At 35.1% G+C, this 21936-nt stretch overlaps 1 protein-coding gene across 1 annotated transcript in view; it reads right to left on the reverse strand.

Annotated features, from left to right (window-relative positions):
* Positions 1-21936, reverse strand: part of TNN (tenascin N) — a 76391-nt gene that overhangs the window by 22801 nt on the left and 31654 nt on the right. Inside the window, 4 exon segments of the mRNA XM_051998920.1 lie at positions 8164-8427; positions 11033-11296; positions 13852-14115; positions 20133-20396. Coding sequence (XP_051854880.1) covers positions 8164-8427; positions 11033-11296; positions 13852-14115; positions 20133-20396 — 1056 coding nt within the window.

Below are 21936 nucleotides of genomic sequence, written 5' to 3' on the forward strand. Positions count from 1 at the left end.
AGCATTTATCTCAATATTTTTTTTAACCAACCCTAAGATGTGTCTTGAAATTTCCATTTAAAAAAAATCTTTGTCGGAAGTTATTTTAATTTAGCAGTCCTCCAAAAGATGTCTCTAGGCTAAAAAATTTCCATTCAAGGTCTCAGCTTACAAGTAAATTACTGTGTTTTAATAGGAATCAAACAACTATTATTCTAAATTAGAGTTTTATGGGCACTTTGAATTTTTACAACATCAACTTGGTCTGATTTTCTCCAGTAAGAAGATCAGCATACCTTCTGTTTTTTCTGTTATATGACAGAATCTAATTTCCTGCTTTGGAAATCAAAACTGAATTTAAAAAATAAAAACCTTAACATTAAAATCCAGTTTGTTTTGGTTAACTCCTTGAAACAATGGTTCCTCTCAGAATATGTTGATTGTTATACTGAGAATATAAATTAAATGAAATCTCTTGTGGAATACAGTGATGCAAATAAGAGTTGCAGAGTTCAAATGATCTAGAGATGAATCATTTAAAGGTCAGATAGTATATCTCCATCATTTTACATTAGTAAAGCACAGAGCGCAGAGTTGGAATAGACCTTAGCAGTCATCCAGTCCAATCTCTTCATTTTAAAGTGGAGCAAAATGAAGTCCTAGAAAGTTAAATTATTTCCCCAGAAATCACACAAATAGTGGTAAAGCTGGAATTTAAATCCATCATATTATCTAACTTTACATCCATTGTTCTTTCACCAATCTGTACATATATTTGTTAGTAATATATCTGAGAGGCTTTCCATCCTCCATTTCTCAGTCCCAAGTCTCCCCAAAAGAGTAAAGATATTATTGAACTATTTTGTACTTCCTTTTGCATCTCCTTAACTTTCTTTATGACCTCAGTCCAAAATCCAATGTCAGATTAGTACAACCAAATCTTCTTTCGGCAGGTGATTGTTCAAAGAACTAAACAATCTCAGAGACCGATATCATTGTGATATGAGACAATAAATAGCTTCTTCAATTCAATATCTTTTTTAAAGTCTGACATTTTATACTCAGGTTATAGAAATCAGCATTGCAACAAGCTGGGTATGTTGTGTCAGATGTTGCTAGTTCTGAGACTCTGAACCAAGCAAAAAAACATTTTTTCTTGTCTTTCCCCATCTAAAATAAAATGAGAACAAAACTGTGTGCCATCTTCTTAACTTACAGAAATGAAAAAATAAATGAGATCATGGTATATGATCTATGATTTTATCAGAATGAAGGACTTCCCTCCACCAAATAGCAACATAGCTATGACTTCATGGCTAAGTCTTAGAGAATTTCTCGGGGAGATTTTAGAATTTCTTTATTAAAGAGATGATGAGTGAACACCCAGAAAAAGGACCTGAGAGTCTGGTACCTTATCCTGCCAGGTGATCTTCAGAATCTTTCTAAAACAATTCAGATGGAAGCCATTCACTTTTCTGGCATGGCACTGGTTCACTGTCCACAGGCACACAACAATGAGATCAGCACGATGGCTCTATAGACCTTCAGTTGGTGGTCAGGCTAATAATACCTCTCCTTTCTCACACTTTCCTTCCAAGCTTCCCAAACATTGAGCTAAGTCTAGCAATGTATGTGTCAATCTCATTATCAATGTGGACATCCCTGAAAAGTTTACTGCCAAGAAAGTGCACTTATCCACAGCATTCAAAATTTCACCATTTATTGAAATGGATGATATGATGCTGACTGATAGAGGACCTGTGTTTTCTTGGTGTTAATTGTTAGACCAAAATTAGCACAAGCAGCAGAGAACTGAGCCATATGCTGTTGCATCTCTGCTTCAGAGGTTGCATTGAGTGCACAATCATCTGCAAACAAAAAACCATGCATCAAGGATCCCACCACTTTAGTTCTGGCTCGTAGCCTTTCAAGTTGAAGAATTTACCATCAGTGGGGTAGCTGACTTTGATTCCTGTTTGTCCTCGTTGAAGGCATTTGACATCATGGCTGAAAGCATCATTCTAAAAAGCATGGCAGCAAGCACATAGCTTTATTTCACTCCATTGATGACTGGGAAAGCTCAAGAGCACTGTCCATTGTTCAGAACAGATGCAGAACAGAGGTCTGTGTACAATATTTGTAGATTTGACCAAGGCCTTTGATACTGTCAGTCATGAAGGCTTATGGAAAATTATCAAAATTCGATTGCTCAGAGAAGTTCATCAATATAGTACATCAGTTTCGTGACAGAAAAAGAAACAATGATCCCATAGTACTAATGCAACTAACAGTTGTAGATCAGAGAAATTCTATAGGGTTTACCTAGCCTTCAGAAAAGTATTTCATTGTAGATGCATAAAAAGATAAAGAAATAGAGGCTAGATAATATTTCACTCAGAACTGGTCAAATGACCAGATATGAAGAGTGATCATTGATAATACCACAATTGGGCAATAGATTGCCCAGAAATCTTGATGCTGAGCTGTTAACATCTTTGTCAGTGACTTAGTTAAAGGTACCAAATGAGTAAAGGACAAAATTTGAAAGGAGAGCCAACACACTAGATGACAGAGGCAGGATCCAAAAAGATAAGCTAAAACACTAGATTAAAATTAATAAAATGAACCTAAATAAAGACAAATGCAAAGTCTTTCATCTGTGTTCAAGACATTAATTCAGCACTAAAGGTTAGAAGATAAATAAAAGAGAAAGTTGAATCTGCAAAGTTTATGAGCTTGACTTCAATTCCCAATAAAATCCTAAAATATATTACTAAAAGATAATGTATAAGTATCTAAAAAATAAGGAAGGGATCATCACAGAGAACTAAGCATAACTTTATCATGGACAGATCATGGAGAAAAAAGATTAGAGCATACTTCTCAATTGATAAATGGTAGAAGACTCTGAAAGGCAGAACTCAAGAAAAGAAATCCCAATTACTCTTGTGAAGAAATATTTCAAGTCACCAATAATTAGGGAAATGCAAGTCAAAACAATTCTGAGGTTCCATTTCACATCCAACATGTGATAAAATTGACAATAAAGAAAAATGACAACATTGAAGGAGCAGTGGGAAAAATTGGCACATTGATGCATTGGTGGAGCTGTGAATCGGTAGAGACATTCTGGAAAGTAATGTGGAACTTTGTTCAAGAAGTTACTAAACTGTACATACCATTTAACCCAGTGTCACCATTATTAGGCTATTCATAAAAGAACTAAGAGAAAGAGAAAGGGGTTCTTCCATATAATAATATTTATAGCAACTCTTTTGACATGGCAAATAACCAGAAACTAAGAAGCTGCTCATCAATTGGGAAGTGACTGAACAAATTATAGCATATGAAAGGAATGGAATATTTTTATGGTCTGTGAGATGAAGAGATTATTTCATAGAAACTGGGAAGACCTACATAACTGATGTAGAAAAAAGTGACCAGAATTAGAAGAGTAATATCTACTATAATATCAATATTGTAAAAATGAACAATTTTTAAGATTGAGTATTGTGTTAGTTTCTAGGACCACAATTTAGGAAGAACATTGATAAACTGAAGAGCAATAACTAGAATAATAATGGTACTTGACCTCATGCCACAGGACAATTACTTAAAGAAATGGGTTTAACATGGCAGAGAAGATTCTTGGGAGAAGGGAACATGATAGATGTCTTTCAGTACTTAGAAGACTGTCATGGTCATGTGAAAGATAAGTTAGACATGTTCAATGTTGTCCCGGATAGGAGAAATGAGGAAAAATTGCAAAGGAACAACTTTTAAGTTTGAAGTCAGGAAAAACTTCCCAGCAATGAGAGCTTAAAAGTAGAAAAGTAGAGCTACCTCAGGAGATGGGGAAGTGTTTTCCCATTGGAGATCTTCAAGAAAAAGGCAAGTGATCACTTGTCAGTTGTCTTGTTATGAGGATTTTTTAGAGAGTGTGATTTGGACGAGAACCACAAAAGTTCCTTCTAATTCTGAAATTCTTCAAGTTGTTTGAGATAGATATAGATTAAATAGCTTGCAGGAAGATGTTCTCTTCCTCTCTCTCCTTCTCCCCTTCTCCTCCTTTTCCTCCTTCTCCTCCTCCTTCTTTTTCTCCACCTCCTCCTTCTCCTTCTCCTTCTTTTCCTCCTCCTCCTTTTTCTTTTTTTCTTCTTCTTTTTCTCCTTCTTCTTCTTCTTCCTGTCCTTCCTCCTCTTCCTTGTCCTCCTCCTCCTTCTCTTCTTCTTCTTCTTCTTCTTCTTCTTCTTCTTCTTCTTCTTCTTCTTCTTCTCTTCTTCTTCTTCTTCTTCTTCTTCTTCCCATTCTCCTTCTCTTCTCCTTTTCCTCCTCCTCTTCCTCCTTTTTTTCTCTCTCCTTCTTTTCCTTTTCCTTTCCCCCCCACTTCCTCCTCTTTCTCCTATTCTTCCTCCTCCTTATCATCATCTAGGTGAACCTCAAAGCTGGAAAGACTTGGTTTAAGTCCAAAACTTTGACACGTCTGCTTCTGTAATACTGCACAAGTCACTTAATCTCTTAATGCCCTGAACTATTTCTCAAGGACTGTAATAGACAGAGAAATAGTCAATATAAAGAAATGGGGGGGGGAGTTTCCTTTCATGAGCTCTCTGTAACAATATATGAGTTCTCAGCACTTAGCACAGTGCCTGATGTTTAATAAATGACGCTTAATAAATTTATATTGATTAACTATACTAATGAAATCACAGTTTAAAATTATAATAAATGGTATACCCTAATGCAACATTTTAAAGTTACAATACATTTTACCTCTATTATCTTCTTTTTTTCATCACTATTATGATATAGGTAGAATGTGGATAATTATTCCCATTTGACAAATAAGAAAATACATAGACCTAGATATAAAATGATGCGCTCAAGATCACATAGCTATTTGGGCCTTGAACCCAATCCAATTCCTCTTTCACAATGCTGTCTTCCAAACAGATAAAATCTGTGATCTGAGAATCAGGGCATGAGTTTTGGTAAACTGGGGGCTCACAAATAGTTTGAAAACAAATCCCAGTCATGATTGACACAAATTCTTCCCACTCATACAGGAATGTGGTTGGCTTTGAGAACACAGAAAAGGAAATTTAAGTAACCTGCTTGAGGTACTCTGAGTTTCTTTCAAGGTCATGGAACATGGGGGAAAGGAATTAGATAAAAATAATCATTTCAAATTTAACCAAAGAATAAATTATAAATATGAGCCAGAGGACTAGAATAGAACTTTGTTTTGGTACCAAGCAACTGTCTAAAACTTAGCTACTAAGTGATCCCAACTTTGCCACTTGTCATGTGTGATTTTGAGGAAGACATCTGACCTTTCTGGGTCTCATCTTAAATATAAAATGAGAGAGTTAGGTTACAGGATATCTGTGGTGTCTTCCAGTTCTAAAACTGAGTCTGTAATTTTTAAATGATTGCTACCAGCATCTATTTAAAACCATCAGTAAGCATCATATGTAATGGGAACAAACTGCAACCATTCCCAATAAGATCAGGAGTAAAACAAGGTTGCCCACTATCACCATTACTATTTAATATTGTATTAGAAATGCTATCTTTGGCAATAAGAGTTGAGAAAGAGATTAAAGGAATTAGAGTAGGTAATGAGGAAACCAAATTATCACTCTTTGTTGATGATATGATGGTATACTTAGAGAACCACAGAGATTCAACTAAAAAAGTTATTAGAAATAATCCACACCTTTAGCAAAGTTGTAAGATACAAAATAAACCCACATAAGTCATCGGCACTCTTATATATCACTAACAAAATCCAACAGTTAGAGTTACAAAGAGAAATTCCATTTAAAGTAACTACTAACAGTATAAAATACTTAGGAATCTATCTGCCAAGGGAACTTTATGACTTTATGACCAAAACTATGAAACACTTTCCACACAAATTAAGTCTGATCTAACCAACTGGAAAAATATAAAATGCATCATAAAGATGACAATACTACCTAAACTAATCTATTTATTTAGCACTATACTAATCAGACTCCCAAAAAACTATTTTAATGACCTAGAAAAAATAACAGCAAAGTTCATATAGAAAAACAAAAGGTCAAGAATTTCAAGGGAATTAATGAAAAAAATTAAATGAAGGTGGCCTAGCTATACCAGATCTAAAATTATATTATAAAGCTGCAGTCACCAAAACCATTTGGTATTGGCTAAGAAACAGATTAGTTGATCAATGGAATAGGTTAGATTCAAAGGATAAAAGTCAATAACTTTTATACTCTAGTGTTTGACAAACCCAAAGACCCCAGCTTTTGGGACAAGAACTCACTGTTTGACAAAAATTGCTGGGGAAATTGGAAACTAGTGTGGCAGAAATTAGGCACTGACCCACACTTAACACCGTACACCAAGATAAGGTCAAAATGGAATCATGACCTAAGCATAAAGAATGAGTTATAAATAAATTAGAGGAACACAGGATAGTTTGCCTCTCAGACCTGTGGAAGAGGAAGGAATTTATGACCAAAGAAGAACTAGAGATCATCACTGATCGCAAAGTGGAAAATTTTGATTATATCAAATTGAAAAGTTTTTGTTGAAACAAAACTAATCAGAAAAGATTAGAAGGGAAGCAACAAACTGGAAAAACATTTTTACAGTCAAAGGTTCTGATAAAGGCCGCATTTCCAAAATATGTAGAGAACTGACTCTAATTATAAGAAATCAAGCCATTCTCTAATTGATAAATGGTCAAAGGATATGAACATACAATTCTCAGATGAAGATATTGAAACTATTTCTAGCCATATGAAAAGATGCTCCAAGTCATTATTAATCAAAGAAATGCAAATTAAGACAACTTTGAGATACCACTACACACCTGTCAGATTGGCTAGAATGACAGGAAAAGATAATGCGGAATGTTGGAGGGGATGTGGGAAAACAGGGACACTGATACATTGTTGGTGAAATTGTGAACACATCCAGCCATTCTGGAGAGCAATTTGGAACTATGCTCAAAAAGTTATCAAACTGCGCATACCCTTTGATCCTGCAGTGTAACTACTGGGCTTATACCCCAGAGATACTAAAGAAGGGAAAGGGACCTGTATGTGCAAGAATGTTTGTGGCAGTCCTGTTTGTAGTGGCCAGAAACTGGAAACTGAGTGGATGCCCATCAATTGGAGAATGGCTGAATAAATTGTAATGTTACGGAATATTATTGTTCAGTAAGAAATGACCGACAGGATGATTTCAGAAAGGCCTGGAGAGACTTACATGAACTGATGCTGAGTGAAATAAGCAGGACCAGGAGATCATTATATACTTCAACAATGATACTGTATGATGATCAATTCTGATGGACCTGGCCATCTTTAGCAATGAGATAAACCAAATCAGTTCCAATAGAACAGTAATGAACTGAACCAGCTACACCCGGTGAAAGAACTCTGGGAGATGACTAAGAATCACTACATAGAATTCCCAATCCCTATATTTATGCCCACCTGCATTTTTGATTTCCTTCACAGGCTAATTGTACATTATTTCAGAGTCTGATTCTTTTGTGCAGCAAAACAACAGTTTGGACATGTATACTTATTTTATATTTAATTTATACTTTAACATATTTAACATGTATTGGTCATCCTACCATGTTGGGGGGGGGGGGGGAAGGAAGGGAAAAATTGAAACAAAAGGTTTGGCAATTGTCAATGCTATAAAATTACCCATGCATATAACTTGTAAATAAAAATCTATTAATAATAAAAAAATGATTGCTACCAGCATCAGGGAGGGTCTGACACAAGAAGTTTCCTTTGTCGACAAAAATCACAGATTCTTCTCAGAGTCAAGAACCCTTCTATATATGTACATAGTTAGCACGTACATGATTTGGCACACACAACCCAAAGGAAGAATTATTCAGAGACTGTTGTACATGAACTAGGATTCTCTGAGGTCTGTACTCTGAGATTTTCTGCTCATCATTTGAGGTCTACAACACATAAAAAACAAATATACAGTGCAAGAAGACCACCTAGCTACCAGAAAAAAAAATTAGAGGGAGAATGCTTCATTTCCTTCTCCCTAACCCACATAAACTTTTAGAATTCATAGAGAAAATAAGAAAAAAAGAAAGAAAAGAAAAGGCTTCTTTTCTTCCTCTAGGTAACTTAACAATGGGTTCCTTATTACCTGTCAATGCTTTCGTGTTGGCTTTTTTGCTCTCCCGGTCTCCCTTCACAGCCCAGACATAAACAGAGTAATCCACGCCGGGTCTCAGACCGGTCAGGATGGTGCTGGTCTTGTCCTTCCCCACTGGGATCTCCTTGGTCTCTCCATCAGCGGATGTGTAGCGTACCATGTACCTGTCTATGACAGCCTGGACCGGGTCCCAGGATATAGTGGCTGTGTCTTCTGTCACCTGGTTAGTCATCAAGTTCTTGGGATCATCAATTTCTTCAAGAAAAAAAATTCAGAAAAGGGTAAATATTGGCTTCAAGAAGCCCATTATCATCAATTTATTCCCATCCTCTTCTCAGGTCTGGAAAGAGCAAGCTTAAATGATCAGGGGGTCACCATGCTTAACACAATAAGTTATTTTCTTCATGACCACCTGAGGGAGCTAAAGGAGCAGGTAGCACTCAGTTCCCACTCCCCAGGTTTATCCCAAATTCACTGTTTTTTAATCAATAGCAGCACTTAATTAATTTTATTTTTTTTTATTTTTGAGATTTATTTTATTTTTAATTTATGGAATAAAGTTTTTCCCTAAAATAGTACAATAAAAAGAAATCTACTGTGTACAACTTGCTATTGCTTTCAAATATATAACAAAATTAGCTTGTAAATTTCTTTTTTTTTCCTTTTTCCCTCTAGTCTCCCACCCTAGAGATAGTTACTATTAGACACAAAACTTCTCCTATTTATCAGTCTTTTCTCTTAATGCAGATAGTCTTTCTTCATGTGCCTTTTATTTTTTTATTTTTATTTTTAAATATAATTTTATTTTTTATTTTTATTTTATAAATGTAATTTTATTTTTCATTTAATGAGCATTTTTCTCTCTCCTTTATAGCTTCCATTTTAAAAGGAAAAAAAGAAAAAGCCCTTTTAATAAATAAGCACAGTAGAACAATCAAAAAGTGAGAGGAAAGGGGTCTTCTGAGCAACATTTTGAGCCACAAAATCACTGATTAAACAGCTTCTGCTATAACTTCCAGGTGCTTACTTAGAATTGGAGATTGCTTTAGGGTTGGGAGAGACATTAGAAAGATTATTTAATATAGACCTCTCATTTTATAGATTTTTAAACATTTTATACATTGCCCCACCTAAACACTCCTTTGGATATCTCCATCATACCCCCATAACCTCAATATCAGGAATCTTATCATCCTGTAAGATCACATGAATCTTAGTATTCATACCTTATCAGTAGCTTCTGGTCCTCTGATTATGGCATGGAACAAAGAGTTCCTCCCACATACGATTGATTATAAGCTTTTCCATATTTTTATCTCCATTTCTTAGCATAGTGCCTGGCTCATAATAAATATTTATTGAACTATTAACTAATCTTAGATGAAGAAAGTAATAGAGGTCCCAGTGGGTTCACTGCCCAAGGTTGCACAAAATCATGTGACTACGAGTCTAGTGTTACTTCTATTCTGTCATGTTGCTTTTCCTTACTTAAATGCAATATTGTTCTAGTAAATGTTTAACAATTGACTCTCCAGAGAGATAAAATCAATATGCTTTTTTAATTTAATTCACATTATTAATTTTTCCTTCATTGCTTTCTGAAGTCTAAACTATCAACAAAATAATAAATCAAACTCTTATTTGTAGAATTTGCAGATTTCTGAGATCTAAGTGTTCATAACAGGAATTTGACAATTGGCTTTCACTGCTCAGTTTGAGTAGGTTCCAGCACACCCTCTCTATATCTCTATAAAATGAGTCTTTCTATTGCAACAGATCTATATAATGGTATCTGAGGTTTTTGACAAAACTAATTTCTGCTAGATTCCCTCAGTTAACTTCGTCTTTACCTTTTTTTCCATGTATGTATATATATATATACACACACACCTGTGTGGACATATACACTACAGGTGCATGTACATGTCCCACACATGCATACAGACACAGAGCAGAAGCAGCTTAAATTAAAACAATAGTCTCCTCATTTAAAAACAGAAATTTCCACAGAAAAATAGGAAGACATGAAGATGGATGAATGATAAATACTAAAGAAATAATTCTCTTTTCCCAATGCCAGCTAATTTTCTTTCCCTTCTTAAATTTCCTATTCAGATGTATTATTTTCTCCTTATAGATACAATCATGGTATCCCTACTACTTCTACAATTTCTATTAATACTTTATTCCCCTTAATTTTCCCTCATCTGTCTACTGTCCTTCATCCTACATCAAAACTTATTTTACATCATACCTACCTCTTGCCTTAAAAGATTGTAGACTGGTACCATGGGGAGGCACAAGCTCCCCCATGAACTATGGTATTTCTCTGAAAATAAATCATTCATCACTCTTATCTGAGATCCAGTTTCATTATCTTTAAAATATTGTAGAAGCAAACTCTACCTTACAAAATCACAGGGGTATAGTGGATATTATTTTCATAGTCCTTCTTCAAAGAGAATATAATTTGATAAGGATCCTGAAATGTTATTTTATGTGGCTCAATAAACAAAACCCAAGAAAGTTTTTTTCCTAGTCTCCCAAGAGCATTTAAAGGTAAAATAATAATTTAAAAAAACACAAGATGCTACCATCATATTTCTTTAAATCAAGAGGTCTTGTAAAAAAGTTTCATCTGAGTCATTGGACAGCACAGGACTACCACCATTTTGTTATTTCATCTGAAGAATTCTAATATAAAACCATCCCAGATTGAGTCCTCAGTACTTTGATACCATCATCATCAAGCAACAATAATAGTTTAATATCATATCATAGTTATATCAGTCAGAGTTTAATGTCAGCTGACAATCTCTGAGTCAGTGAATTGGTTTCTGTTTCTCTCCTTTCCTATTACCTGTAAGAGCTTTAGTGCTGGCTTTCTTGCTCTCCTGGTCTTCCTTCATAGCCCAGACATAAACACTGTACTCCATGCCTGGCTTTAAGCCTGTTAGAATAGTAGTAGTTTTGTCCTTCCCCACTGGGATCTCCTTGGTCTCTCCATCAGCTGAGGTGTAACGCACCATGTACCTGTCTATGACAGCCTGGACTGGATCCCAGGATATAGTGGCTGTGTCTTCTGTCACTTGGTCAGTCACTAGGTTTCTAGGGCTATCAATCTCTGAAAGAAAAATACAGAACGATTAATACAACAAAATATATGATCTGAAGTGCATTTATCTTGGTCTGGAACAATTTCAGGACTTTCTTGCAAGCATTTTATTCTGTCTTGTCATATTATTTTCAAATTATCTCATTTGCCCTGGGTGGGAGCACATCTCTCCAAATTATTGATCAGTTTTACAGGAAGAGAGAATGCTATATTAGAAAAAGCACAAAATTTAAGATCAGAATTCATTATCTTCCCCTCATAATCCAATCCCTCTCTCAACTTTACTATTTTGGCTATAGGTGCCAGATCCCCACCATTCTTTCAATCACCCCTTTTCAGAATTTGTCATCTTTAACTCTTCACTTTCATTTTACAAATCAGTTACAAAGTCTTATACATTCTACTTTTCAGTATGTCTTGCATCCATCTCTTTCTATCCACATAGCCATCTCCTTACTTCAAGTTATTCTAGTAGCCTCCTAATCAGTTTCCTTGCAACTAATCTCTTCCCTCTCCAATCCATTGCCACACAGCTGATAAAATGATATCTGTAGAGATATCTGTGCATTTCACTACTCTGAATTATAACTTTCAGTGGCTCCTTACTGCCTCTAGGATAAAACTCAAATACTATTATTTAGCATTTAAAGCCCCTTACAAGCTGGTATTCTCAGGTTGATTATACATATTCCCATTTACATGCACTATATTACAGACAAATTGGCCAGACAACATGAAAACATTAACATATAAACAACAGAAATAGAATAAATTGGAACTAATCAATAGAGGAAAGGCACACATATTAAGGGGGATCAGGAAAAGCTTACTATAATTATTATATTATTAAGATAAGATTTTAACTGGGACCTGAAGTAAGCTGAGAGGTAGAAATAAGGAAGGATAGTCTTCCAGGCATGGAAGGACCGGCAGTGAAAATGTCTCATGAAGATAGAGTGTCTTGTTTAAGGAACAGCACAGAGACACATGTCATTTGGCAGGTGAGTAAGGTGTTAGAAATTACTATTCACAATGGTGTATATGCAGAAGCATAAATCATTCCAGTGATCAGGAGTCTGCACCACGACCCAGACATAAGAGGTACCCGTTTCCTATTAGTAGGGACCTTCTTCCACCTTTTGGTGACTATTTTATATATTGGTTTGCCCCTCTCACAGACCAAGTTTTCTTTCTACCCACTTAAGGACAAAGATTAGACTTCCTATCATATGAACCATCCCCTTACCAATGTGACTGATTTCCCTGGCTAGATTCTGTTCTTCACTTGTGCCCCAGGTGAGAGAATTTCTGGTTACAGTCCCTCAGTATAGCACTACTTTCTCATTAAATCTCACTAAAGAGACACATCCCACATCATTTCCCATCTTATCACACACCAGAATTCTAAAAGGTTTTTAATTCAAGTGACATATATATCTATCACAGGCATGTTCCCCTGAAAAAACCTGTTGTCATTCAGATTTTTAACTTGAGTTTTATTGCAGCTACTGTTGTAGCAAGTGCTTCTTGATTTTATATTCTCTTTTCCCACTCATTTGTTCAGGGGAAGACCCAGAAGTATAGTCTAAGACAAAAGGAGGAGATAGAATCAAAACAAGAGTCACAGAAATTTTTGCCCAATCATGATTTAGAGAATGCTACTACTAAGTCTCAATTAATACAAATGATAAATATCATTAAAAGGTCTCATGTATTCATATTTGTGCTATTCCAAGTTATAAGTAAGTAAAATATGGTCATTGCTTCTAGCCCAATGGAATTGAAATAATTCTTTCACTACACAAGATTCACTATTTGTATTCATTGGGACCTTACTCATACAAAAACTCCATTTAAAAGAAATGGATGGAATTAGAAATGTGGGCTATATATAATGAGGGAAAAGGAAATATTGCTGTTGCTCATACAATATCATTCTGTATCACTTTTAAAGAAAAAGGCTTGGATAAACCAGCTAGAAAGCAGCTAGGTGGATAGGGACTGAGCCTCAAGTCTGGAAGCCCTGGGTTCAAATTGACCTCAGACTCTTACTAGTCTCTTAACCTCTCAAAACCTCAGTTTTTCTCAACTATAAAATGCATTTAATAATAGCCTTAACCTCTCAATGTTGTTATGAGGATCAAATGATATTCTACAAAGCAGGGATTCTTAAACTTTTTCCATTTGCAATCTCTTTTAGTCCGAAAAATTTTTATATGACTCCAGGGTATATAAAATAGGTATATAATATACAATATAAAATAGTTAAACAAATCAAACATTTAATGATAATAAATCATAATTTCCCCATATAGAGTCATGTAACAGAACGTGGCAGTCATGACATTATGATTAGAGATGGGTAAAAATTTATTAATTTATTATGTGGGGTCATATAAAAGTTTCTCAGGTTAAAAAGGATCACTAATGGAAAAAAAATTAAGGAACCCTGGCATAAAGCACTTAGGACAGTACATAGTAGCTGTTTAATAAATGCTTGTATCCTTTTTCCCCTTATAGGTCTACTTTGTAATCTCTAAGGTTTTCATCTTATGATCCATCACCTGTTGGGGCTTTTGTGTTGGCTTTCTTGCTCTCTCGATCTCCTTTCACAGCCCAGACATAAACAGAGTAATCCACGCCTGGTCTCAGACCGGTCAGGATGGTGTTGGTCTTGTCCTTCCCCACTGGGATCTCCTTGGTCTCTCCATCAGCGGATATATAGCGTACCATGTACCTGTCTATGACAGCCTGGACTGGGTCCCAGGATATGGTGGCTGTGTCCTCTGTCACCTGATCAGTTATCAGGTTCTTTGGGTCATCAATTTCTTTAAGAAAAAATTTGGGGAAAAAATAAACATCGGCACCAAATAATCTTCATGAGTATTGGTGGAGGTATAGCAAGTCTCTAGGACTTTCATCTTAGCCACTTTCTGCCCAATTTTCAAGCTGTTCCTTTCATAGATACCTGAAGGAGTTCATGGAAGAGTTATTTCCTGGTCCCCTTTTCCTAGGTCTATTTTAAATTTATTCATTTAGACTAAATAGCTTCTCAAAGAAGAGAAGAATGGATCACTTGAGGAATAACTCTTCTACCACAGAAGTAGTTCAGTCTTACTATTTAAGGCCAGCTGAGAATATCTGAATAAACAAATTAAGAATTTCCAGCAAGATGACTTGTATATAAGTCTCTCGCTTCCTCCTCACCTTAAAAATAGCTAGAAATGTGCCAAATAAAGTGAAAGAATAACTAAAATGTTGAACAGAAGAAAATTCCCATTAAAAAATCAGAGCATATCTTTTGGAACTGAGGAAGTAAAGAAAAGGTCCTCATGCAATAAGAAATAATATGGGATAAGATAATGCAAGAAAAATTTTTCAAAAAAGAATAAAACTATAGGCACTTATCTATAACACAAGCAAGAGGTATTCATCTTTGCTTGAGGACTCCAGTGAAGGGGAGAACATGACCACCTATGGCAACCCATTTCACTTTTTGCCCTGATTGTTAGGAAATTTCCTAACATAAAATTGCTTCTTTACAGCTTAAACCATTTTCCCCTTGTTTTATCTTTTGAGCTCATGCTGATCTCTTTCTCACTTTTCAGTCCTTCACATACTTAAAGATAGCCATTATGGTCTTATCTTTTTTTTTATTTTAATTTTTTATTTAAATTTTTTAAATTTTATTTAAATCTTCCCACCTCCTTCCTTCCTGGATGCCTTTTTCTAGACATCCTAGTTTGTCAATATGGCCCTCATGACTAAAACAGTACTCTACAAGTAATTTGATTGGGCCAAAATACATATGGAACTATCAGGCACCCCTGGGCCTGAAGTCCAGAAGATCTCAGACCTTAAATTCAGTCTGAACCAAAGCAAGTCCTTTAACCTCTGTTTACCTCAGTTTCCTCAAATGTATACAATATACCAATATACTGTAAAATGAGGATAATTTCAGGGGTTTGTTATTAGAATCAAATATTTGTAATGTACCTGAAACATGACAGGCACTTCAAGAAATTCTTGCTCCCTGTCCTTCTCCATTACCTTTCTGGTTTTGAATACTATATCTCTTTTATGGCATTTAATATTATATTCACTTTCATGGCTACCATATCAAACTAATGACTAATTGACTTTGCAATCCATTAAAACCATCCTTTTCAGATAAAAAAGCTGTCTGGCCAGACTTCCCCAGTTTTGTACCTATGAAGTTTGTTGGTCTGTTTAATCCAACTGTAAAACCTTTTATCTTTAGCAAATTTTCTTATTAGATTTTAGTCCAATATTTTAATTCATGACCTGGAAGATCATCAGGGAAAAGTGATTATACTAGGGTGATAGGGGAGTCACTGAATTAGCAGTGATAGTAGCAGCAGCAGCAGCAGTATATAATCCCTCTTTTTCAGTTTTGATATCACTGGAACTGGGTAATTAGAATATCAGAAATATTACATCAGAATATATCAGGAATCTCAGAATGTCAGAATATCAGAATATCTGATATCAGCTAAGCAGTAATCATCAAAATTATTCAGTACTGGTTAAAAATAGAGGGGTTGATCAGTGGAATAAATTATGTGCACTACACAGAAGCAAATAAATATAGTAGTATAGTAATCAATAAATCCAAAGATACTCACTGATAAGGTAAGCTCCAAATAGATGAAATAATTTGTTATATCATACAAAATCTGAGTACCTAGTAGCAGTTAAATGGTGAATAGAATCCTGAGGTTGGAGTCAAGAAGTCTCATCTTCCTGAGTTCAAATCTGACTTCAGACACTAGCTAGGCTGGTCATTTTATCCTGTTTGTCTCAGTTTCCTCCTCTAAAAATGGGGTGAATATGGAAATAGCAAACTACTCCAGTATCTTTGCCAAGAAAACCCAAATGGGGTTTTGAAAGGTCATACACAATCAAACAATAACAAAAGCTCAAAGTAAAGATTTCTTTCTTTTGAATGAGCTGAAGGAGAGCAAGGGGAACAAAAAAAAAAAGATCATAGCAACATTTGATAAAGATAAAATATACTTAATCCCAACTATGAATATTAATAGGATAAATCTATCCATAAAGTAAGGAAGAGTGTGGCAGAATGAATTAAAAACCAAAACCTAATAATTTTTACAGCATGCAAGAAAACACACTTAAAACATAAAAATTCTCACTGTTAAAATGAAGGGTTGGAGTATAACTTATTATGACTTGACAGGATCCAAAACAGCAGGAGTAGCAATCATGGTTTTAGACAGCTTTCAGATAAAACCAGAAAACAAACAGGGAAACTATATAATATTATGCCTAAAGGCACTGTACATCATAATAATTTCTAAAAATCAGCCAAAGCCCAATGAGTAAATTAAGGTATGAAGAATAAAAGATTTCTCCCTTCTTAGGAATGTTCATTACTAGAATACTTCTAGATGCAAAGGAGAGAGAGGTATAGTAATTTCTCAAATTATAATTCTTTCTGCACATGACAGTCTCCAAGCATTAACTTCATTGCCCCAATAAATTTTTCAATAAGAGAAATATAACAAAAATTTGTTTATTTGCTGTATTTTGCCTTTGTGATGGCAAAGGATTAATGAGTCTTTCTATTTTCTTTTTATTATTAGGGAAGTTACTTAGGTTATATCTCCATATGGTCACTGCATAGGCCATGATACAGGTAATGTAGTCATTTCAACTACCTTTACAAATGATAATTAATGTAGATAAATGAATAGTGAGGCAAGACATTATTCCTTAGAAGGAATGATTTGGTATGCCATATTTTACTCAAAACATTTCCTAAGTGTATGTAACATGTATAGCAATAAAGAGGCTACAATGGAAGCTAAAAACTGGCTTTCTCTAACCAAAATCTACAGAATGACCAATTTACAAGCTTTTTACCATAATCCCCTCTGGTACAACCTATGGTCAGGAAATCCAATAAGAAATTGCTTTGTCATCCCAAAAAAATAAATCTGTGATCCTTAACAAGAAGTCAATGCACATGGTCAGCTCCATTACCCTAGTTACAATTTTCCTCTAAGTCATGGGGATACATGAGAACTAACCAGGAGTTACTTATGGCACATGCTATTAAATAATAGCTAGCATTTACATAACATTTTAATAATTATAAAGTATCTTACAAATTTTAGCATTTTTGCCCTCAAAACAAACATATTTTTCCTGTATTTTGCAGTTGAAGAAACTGAGGCAGCAAAGGTTAAGCAGTCACAAAGCTAAATAAATGTCTAAGCTTGGATTTGAACTCAGATCTTTTGACTCTAAGTTCAGTACTCTGACCACAGTATCTCCTTGTTGCTAGGTTTAGCAAGCCATATGCCCCATCAAAGGAGATAGATTATATGGTCAGCTCAGTGAGAAATGCTCTGTGCAGCAGATCCTCCAGTTATCCTGTTACACATATATTTCCAATTCCTCTTGAATCAGGATTCTGATGCTCCTGACTGACATCAGCTTGCAAAGCTATCATTGACTGGTATGTCTCTTCCGACCCTCAATAAGGAAAAATCATCTGAAAAGCTTGTGAGAGTATTACCTTTGTCAAAGTGCTTCTTTAATTTAGGAGTCTGATCTACCTGTTTGTCAAAACTGACCTTTACATGATGCAATGCATTTTAAAATAACAATGCTTTTTTATTAATAAAGTATTTTTTAAACCAGATCTGTGAATTTCACTAATATAGTAAATTGCTGACAAAGAAATTCTCTCTACCAATGCAATTAGTCATCTCCTCAGTAATCTATAGTCCTAGAGCTTTACCTGAAACAATAAGAAGTTAAATGATTTACTCAGTGTTTCTCAGCATTTGTACTCAATCAATCTTTATTAAGTACCTACTATGTGCCAGACACTGTGTTAAAAGATTGGGGATACAAAAAGAGGTAAAAAAAAAATCCGTGTCATCAAAGGAGCTTACAATTGAATGGGAGAGACAACATGCAAAAAAAATCTACAAGCATATATATATATATTAGAAATAGATATTTCTATATATCTCTATATAATAGAAATATGTTTCTATATATCTATATATAATAGAAATATATTTCTATATATCTATATATGATAGAAATATATTTCTATATATTTATATATAGAAATATATTTCTATATATCTATATATAATAGAAATATATTTCTATATATCTATATATGATAGAAATAGAAACAGCAGGAAGGAATTAGAATTAAGAGGGACTGAGAAAGGCTTCCTGTAAAAGATGTATCAGAAGTAGCTCTCTCTCACTCCTCTATGCTAGAAAAAACCACCACCTCCAATAGCAAATATAAATCTTCTGTTTAATATTTAAAGACTTTTGTAACCTGGCTTCTTCCTACCTTTGCAGTCTTTTTGTATCTTACTGTCCTGCACATAATCCACAACTTTAGCCTCCTTATATTGCTACTCACACATGATGCTCCACCTCTGAACTCTATCTTTTTCACAGGCTGATCCCCATGCCTGGAATTCTCTCCTATTTCCCTATCTCCTGTGTTCCCCAGCTTTTTTTAAGTCTTTCTTTAAGTCTCCACTAAAATTCCATCTTCTGCATCTTTCATATTTCTTGGTTCTCTAGTTTTCTAATATACAGTATATCTTATTTGTGCATAGCTATTTGCATCTTGCTTCCCCATCCCCAATTAAATTATAAACTTGTTTAAGCCAAATACTTTTTTTTGTCCTTTTTCTTTTTCTTTTTTGGATCATCAGCAGTTAACCTAATGCCTGGTACACGGGTACATTAATAAATGCTTGTTGTCTTCATTTCCTGATTCTGAGAGTAGCAATTAAGTTCCCTCATATTGCCTCTCAAACTAATTCTTAATTGGGAGAGGTGATATAGACAACCTTACTAGGAAAATTTTAATTGCTTATGAAAGTAGAGAGAAAAGTAAACTTTGAGAGTTAAGAAGGGTATTCAGAAGTGATCTAATTCAGTCATCCTGTTTTATGAATGAGCACATCAGAACTAAGAGGGATGACATCACTCCTCCTACATCACAGAGCAACTCTGTTAGTCAGACATACATTTATCAAGCATTGACTATAGGATGGACACAAAGAAAGGCCCAAAACAATCACTGCTTTCAATATTTTGATATTTTCAATATTTCATCATCTAAATTCTGGCTCCATATCCAGTATATTTTCTGTTAGATTCACCTTCTGACTAGAGTAAAAAAAATAGAGAGACTCAGTGTGGTATCTGGAAAAAACATTGAATTTGTAATCAAAGAACTTGAGTTTGAATTCCAGATCTGGTACTTACCATATGTTTGACATTGAGCAAGTTATTGAATTTCATTGAGTCTCAGTTTCCCTATCTATATCTATAAACTGAGGTAACTGGACTAGATAACCACTAAAATCCAACTTAGTTTGCTTTTTTAGTCTAGTTCCATCCTATACCTGAAAATATGACTCCTAAGAAAATAGAATACCAATTCTAAAATAAACAAATCAAAAACTGAGGTTAATTATATAACAGCTGCAGAGCAATTTCAAATTGATTTTATAATGAAACAATTGTGTAGTAAGAAATGTCCAGATGTATCACAAATAAATGCTAAAACAACAACAGTGACAAACTTCTCTATTCTCTTGTGGCAGCTAATGGAGAGACCACTAGATCTGAAGTTAAAGAATCTGAATTCAAGGCTTACTGGATAACGATCTTTGGAAAAGGACTTACTCTGTACTCAAGTGTCTCTTCTATAAAACAGAGATCATCATATTTGCATTATTTACCTCACAGGATTGTTATCCAGAAAGCCCTCCATGAACCATAAAGTCAATGTAAATATGTGAACTATTACCTGTTGGGGCTTTTGTGTTGGCTTTCTTGCTCTCCCGGTCTCCTTTCACAGCCCAGACATAAACAGAGTAATCCTCTCCTGGTCTCAGACCAGTCAGGATGGTGCTGGTCTTGTCCTTCCCCACTGGGATCTCCTTGGTCTCCCCATCAGCGGATGTGTAGCGTACCTTGTACCTGTCTATGACAGCCTGGACTGGGTCCCAGGATATGGTGGCTGTATCCTCTGTCACCCTTTCAGTTATCAGGTTCTTAGGGTCATCAATTTCTTTAAGAAGAATGTTTGGAAAAGAATAAGTATTAGTACCAAGTTGACTATTGTCCCAATCCATCTTTTCAAGTTTAAGTGAAAAAGAAAAGTTTCTAAGACCATCATCATCTCCCTTTCCTTCTGCATAATAATAAAGTTATCCCTCTCATAGCCACCTAGGGGATTCTGTAGAACTGGAAATACCTGGTTCTCAATCTATAAGGTTTATTATTGTTAAGTTCATTCTTTGGGACATCTCTAATCTTGCAATTTCTCAGATTTGAGGGAATTGGGTTTCTCTTTGCAGCAACAATTAAAACCACCAAAAAAAAAAAAACCTGATTAGACTGGCTTCTAGTGAGATGTCCAAGTCATTCACTTAATTCATTTATGGTTTCTTCTCTAAAGAGCTCTGTGTATCTTTTAATAAAAGTTTAGGAAATTACAAGTGTTACAAGTAGCTCAATAACTAGACTCTAGGGAAAAAAATGGACAAATCCCATAAAGGTCCACTATCAATATGAAATGTTCTCTCTCTCTCTCTCTCTCTCTCTCTCTCTCTCTCTCTCTCTCTCTCTCTCTCTCTCACACACACACACACACACACACACACACACACACACACACACACCTTATTGCACCTTCAAGCCACATTACCTTGATACCATAAAACAGAATCATGGTATGATATGATTTAGAGTTCAGTGGTACCTGGTGGAATCTCTAATCCTATTTTCTCATTTTGCAAGGGAAGAAATTAAGGTCCTGAGAAATTAAATGACCTGCCTGGGGCAGTATTTAGTATTTAGTATTACAGGTAGTGATTAGCAGGACTAGACTTTGAAGTTAAGTTGTCTGATGCTAAATCTAGTGCTTTTTCCAACATACCTGTAATAATGGGGGGAATCAGAGGAGTACCACAGAGGAGTCATCAATTACTTTAAGAAGAATGTTTGGAGAAGGATGAGCATTAGTACTGCTCCCAGACAGAGCATCCTTCAGATGATCAGTTCCCTTGCTAAAGATTCTGATTGGTCCCTATGTGCTTCCAGGTTTGGCTACTTTGTAGAATTTTAAGGGAGAAGCAAATTCATTTTTTAGTCTAGTTCCATCCTATACCTGAAAATATGACTCCTAAGAAAATAGAATACCAATTCTAAAATAAACAAATCAAAAACTGAGGTTAATTATATAACAGCTGCAGAGCAATTTCAAATTGATTTTATAATGAAACCATTGTGTAGTAAGAAATGTCCAGATGTATCACAAATAAATGCTAAAACAACAACAGTGACAAACTTCTCTATTCTCTTGTGGCAGCTAATGGAGAGACCACTAGATCTGAAGTTAAAGAATCTGAATTCAAGGCCAAGACATGGCTTGGAATTCTGAGAACTCCTGGGCTCTTCTTATGACCAGAGAAAGGAAGAGAGATGGAGAGGAATTTTTCCCTCTTTCTCCACCTCTAGAAGGTTTTGCACATAGGTGGCAGGAAGAACATGAACTATCTAGGTAAGCCTGAGACCTTTTTTTTGTTGTCTTCAGTGCATTCTGAGAT

Source organism: Antechinus flavipes, chromosome 4 (assembly GCF_016432865.1).
Source record: "Antechinus flavipes isolate AdamAnt ecotype Samford, QLD, Australia chromosome 4, AdamAnt_v2, whole genome shotgun sequence".
NCBI lineage: Eukaryota > Metazoa > Chordata > Mammalia > Dasyuromorphia > Dasyuridae > Antechinus > Antechinus flavipes.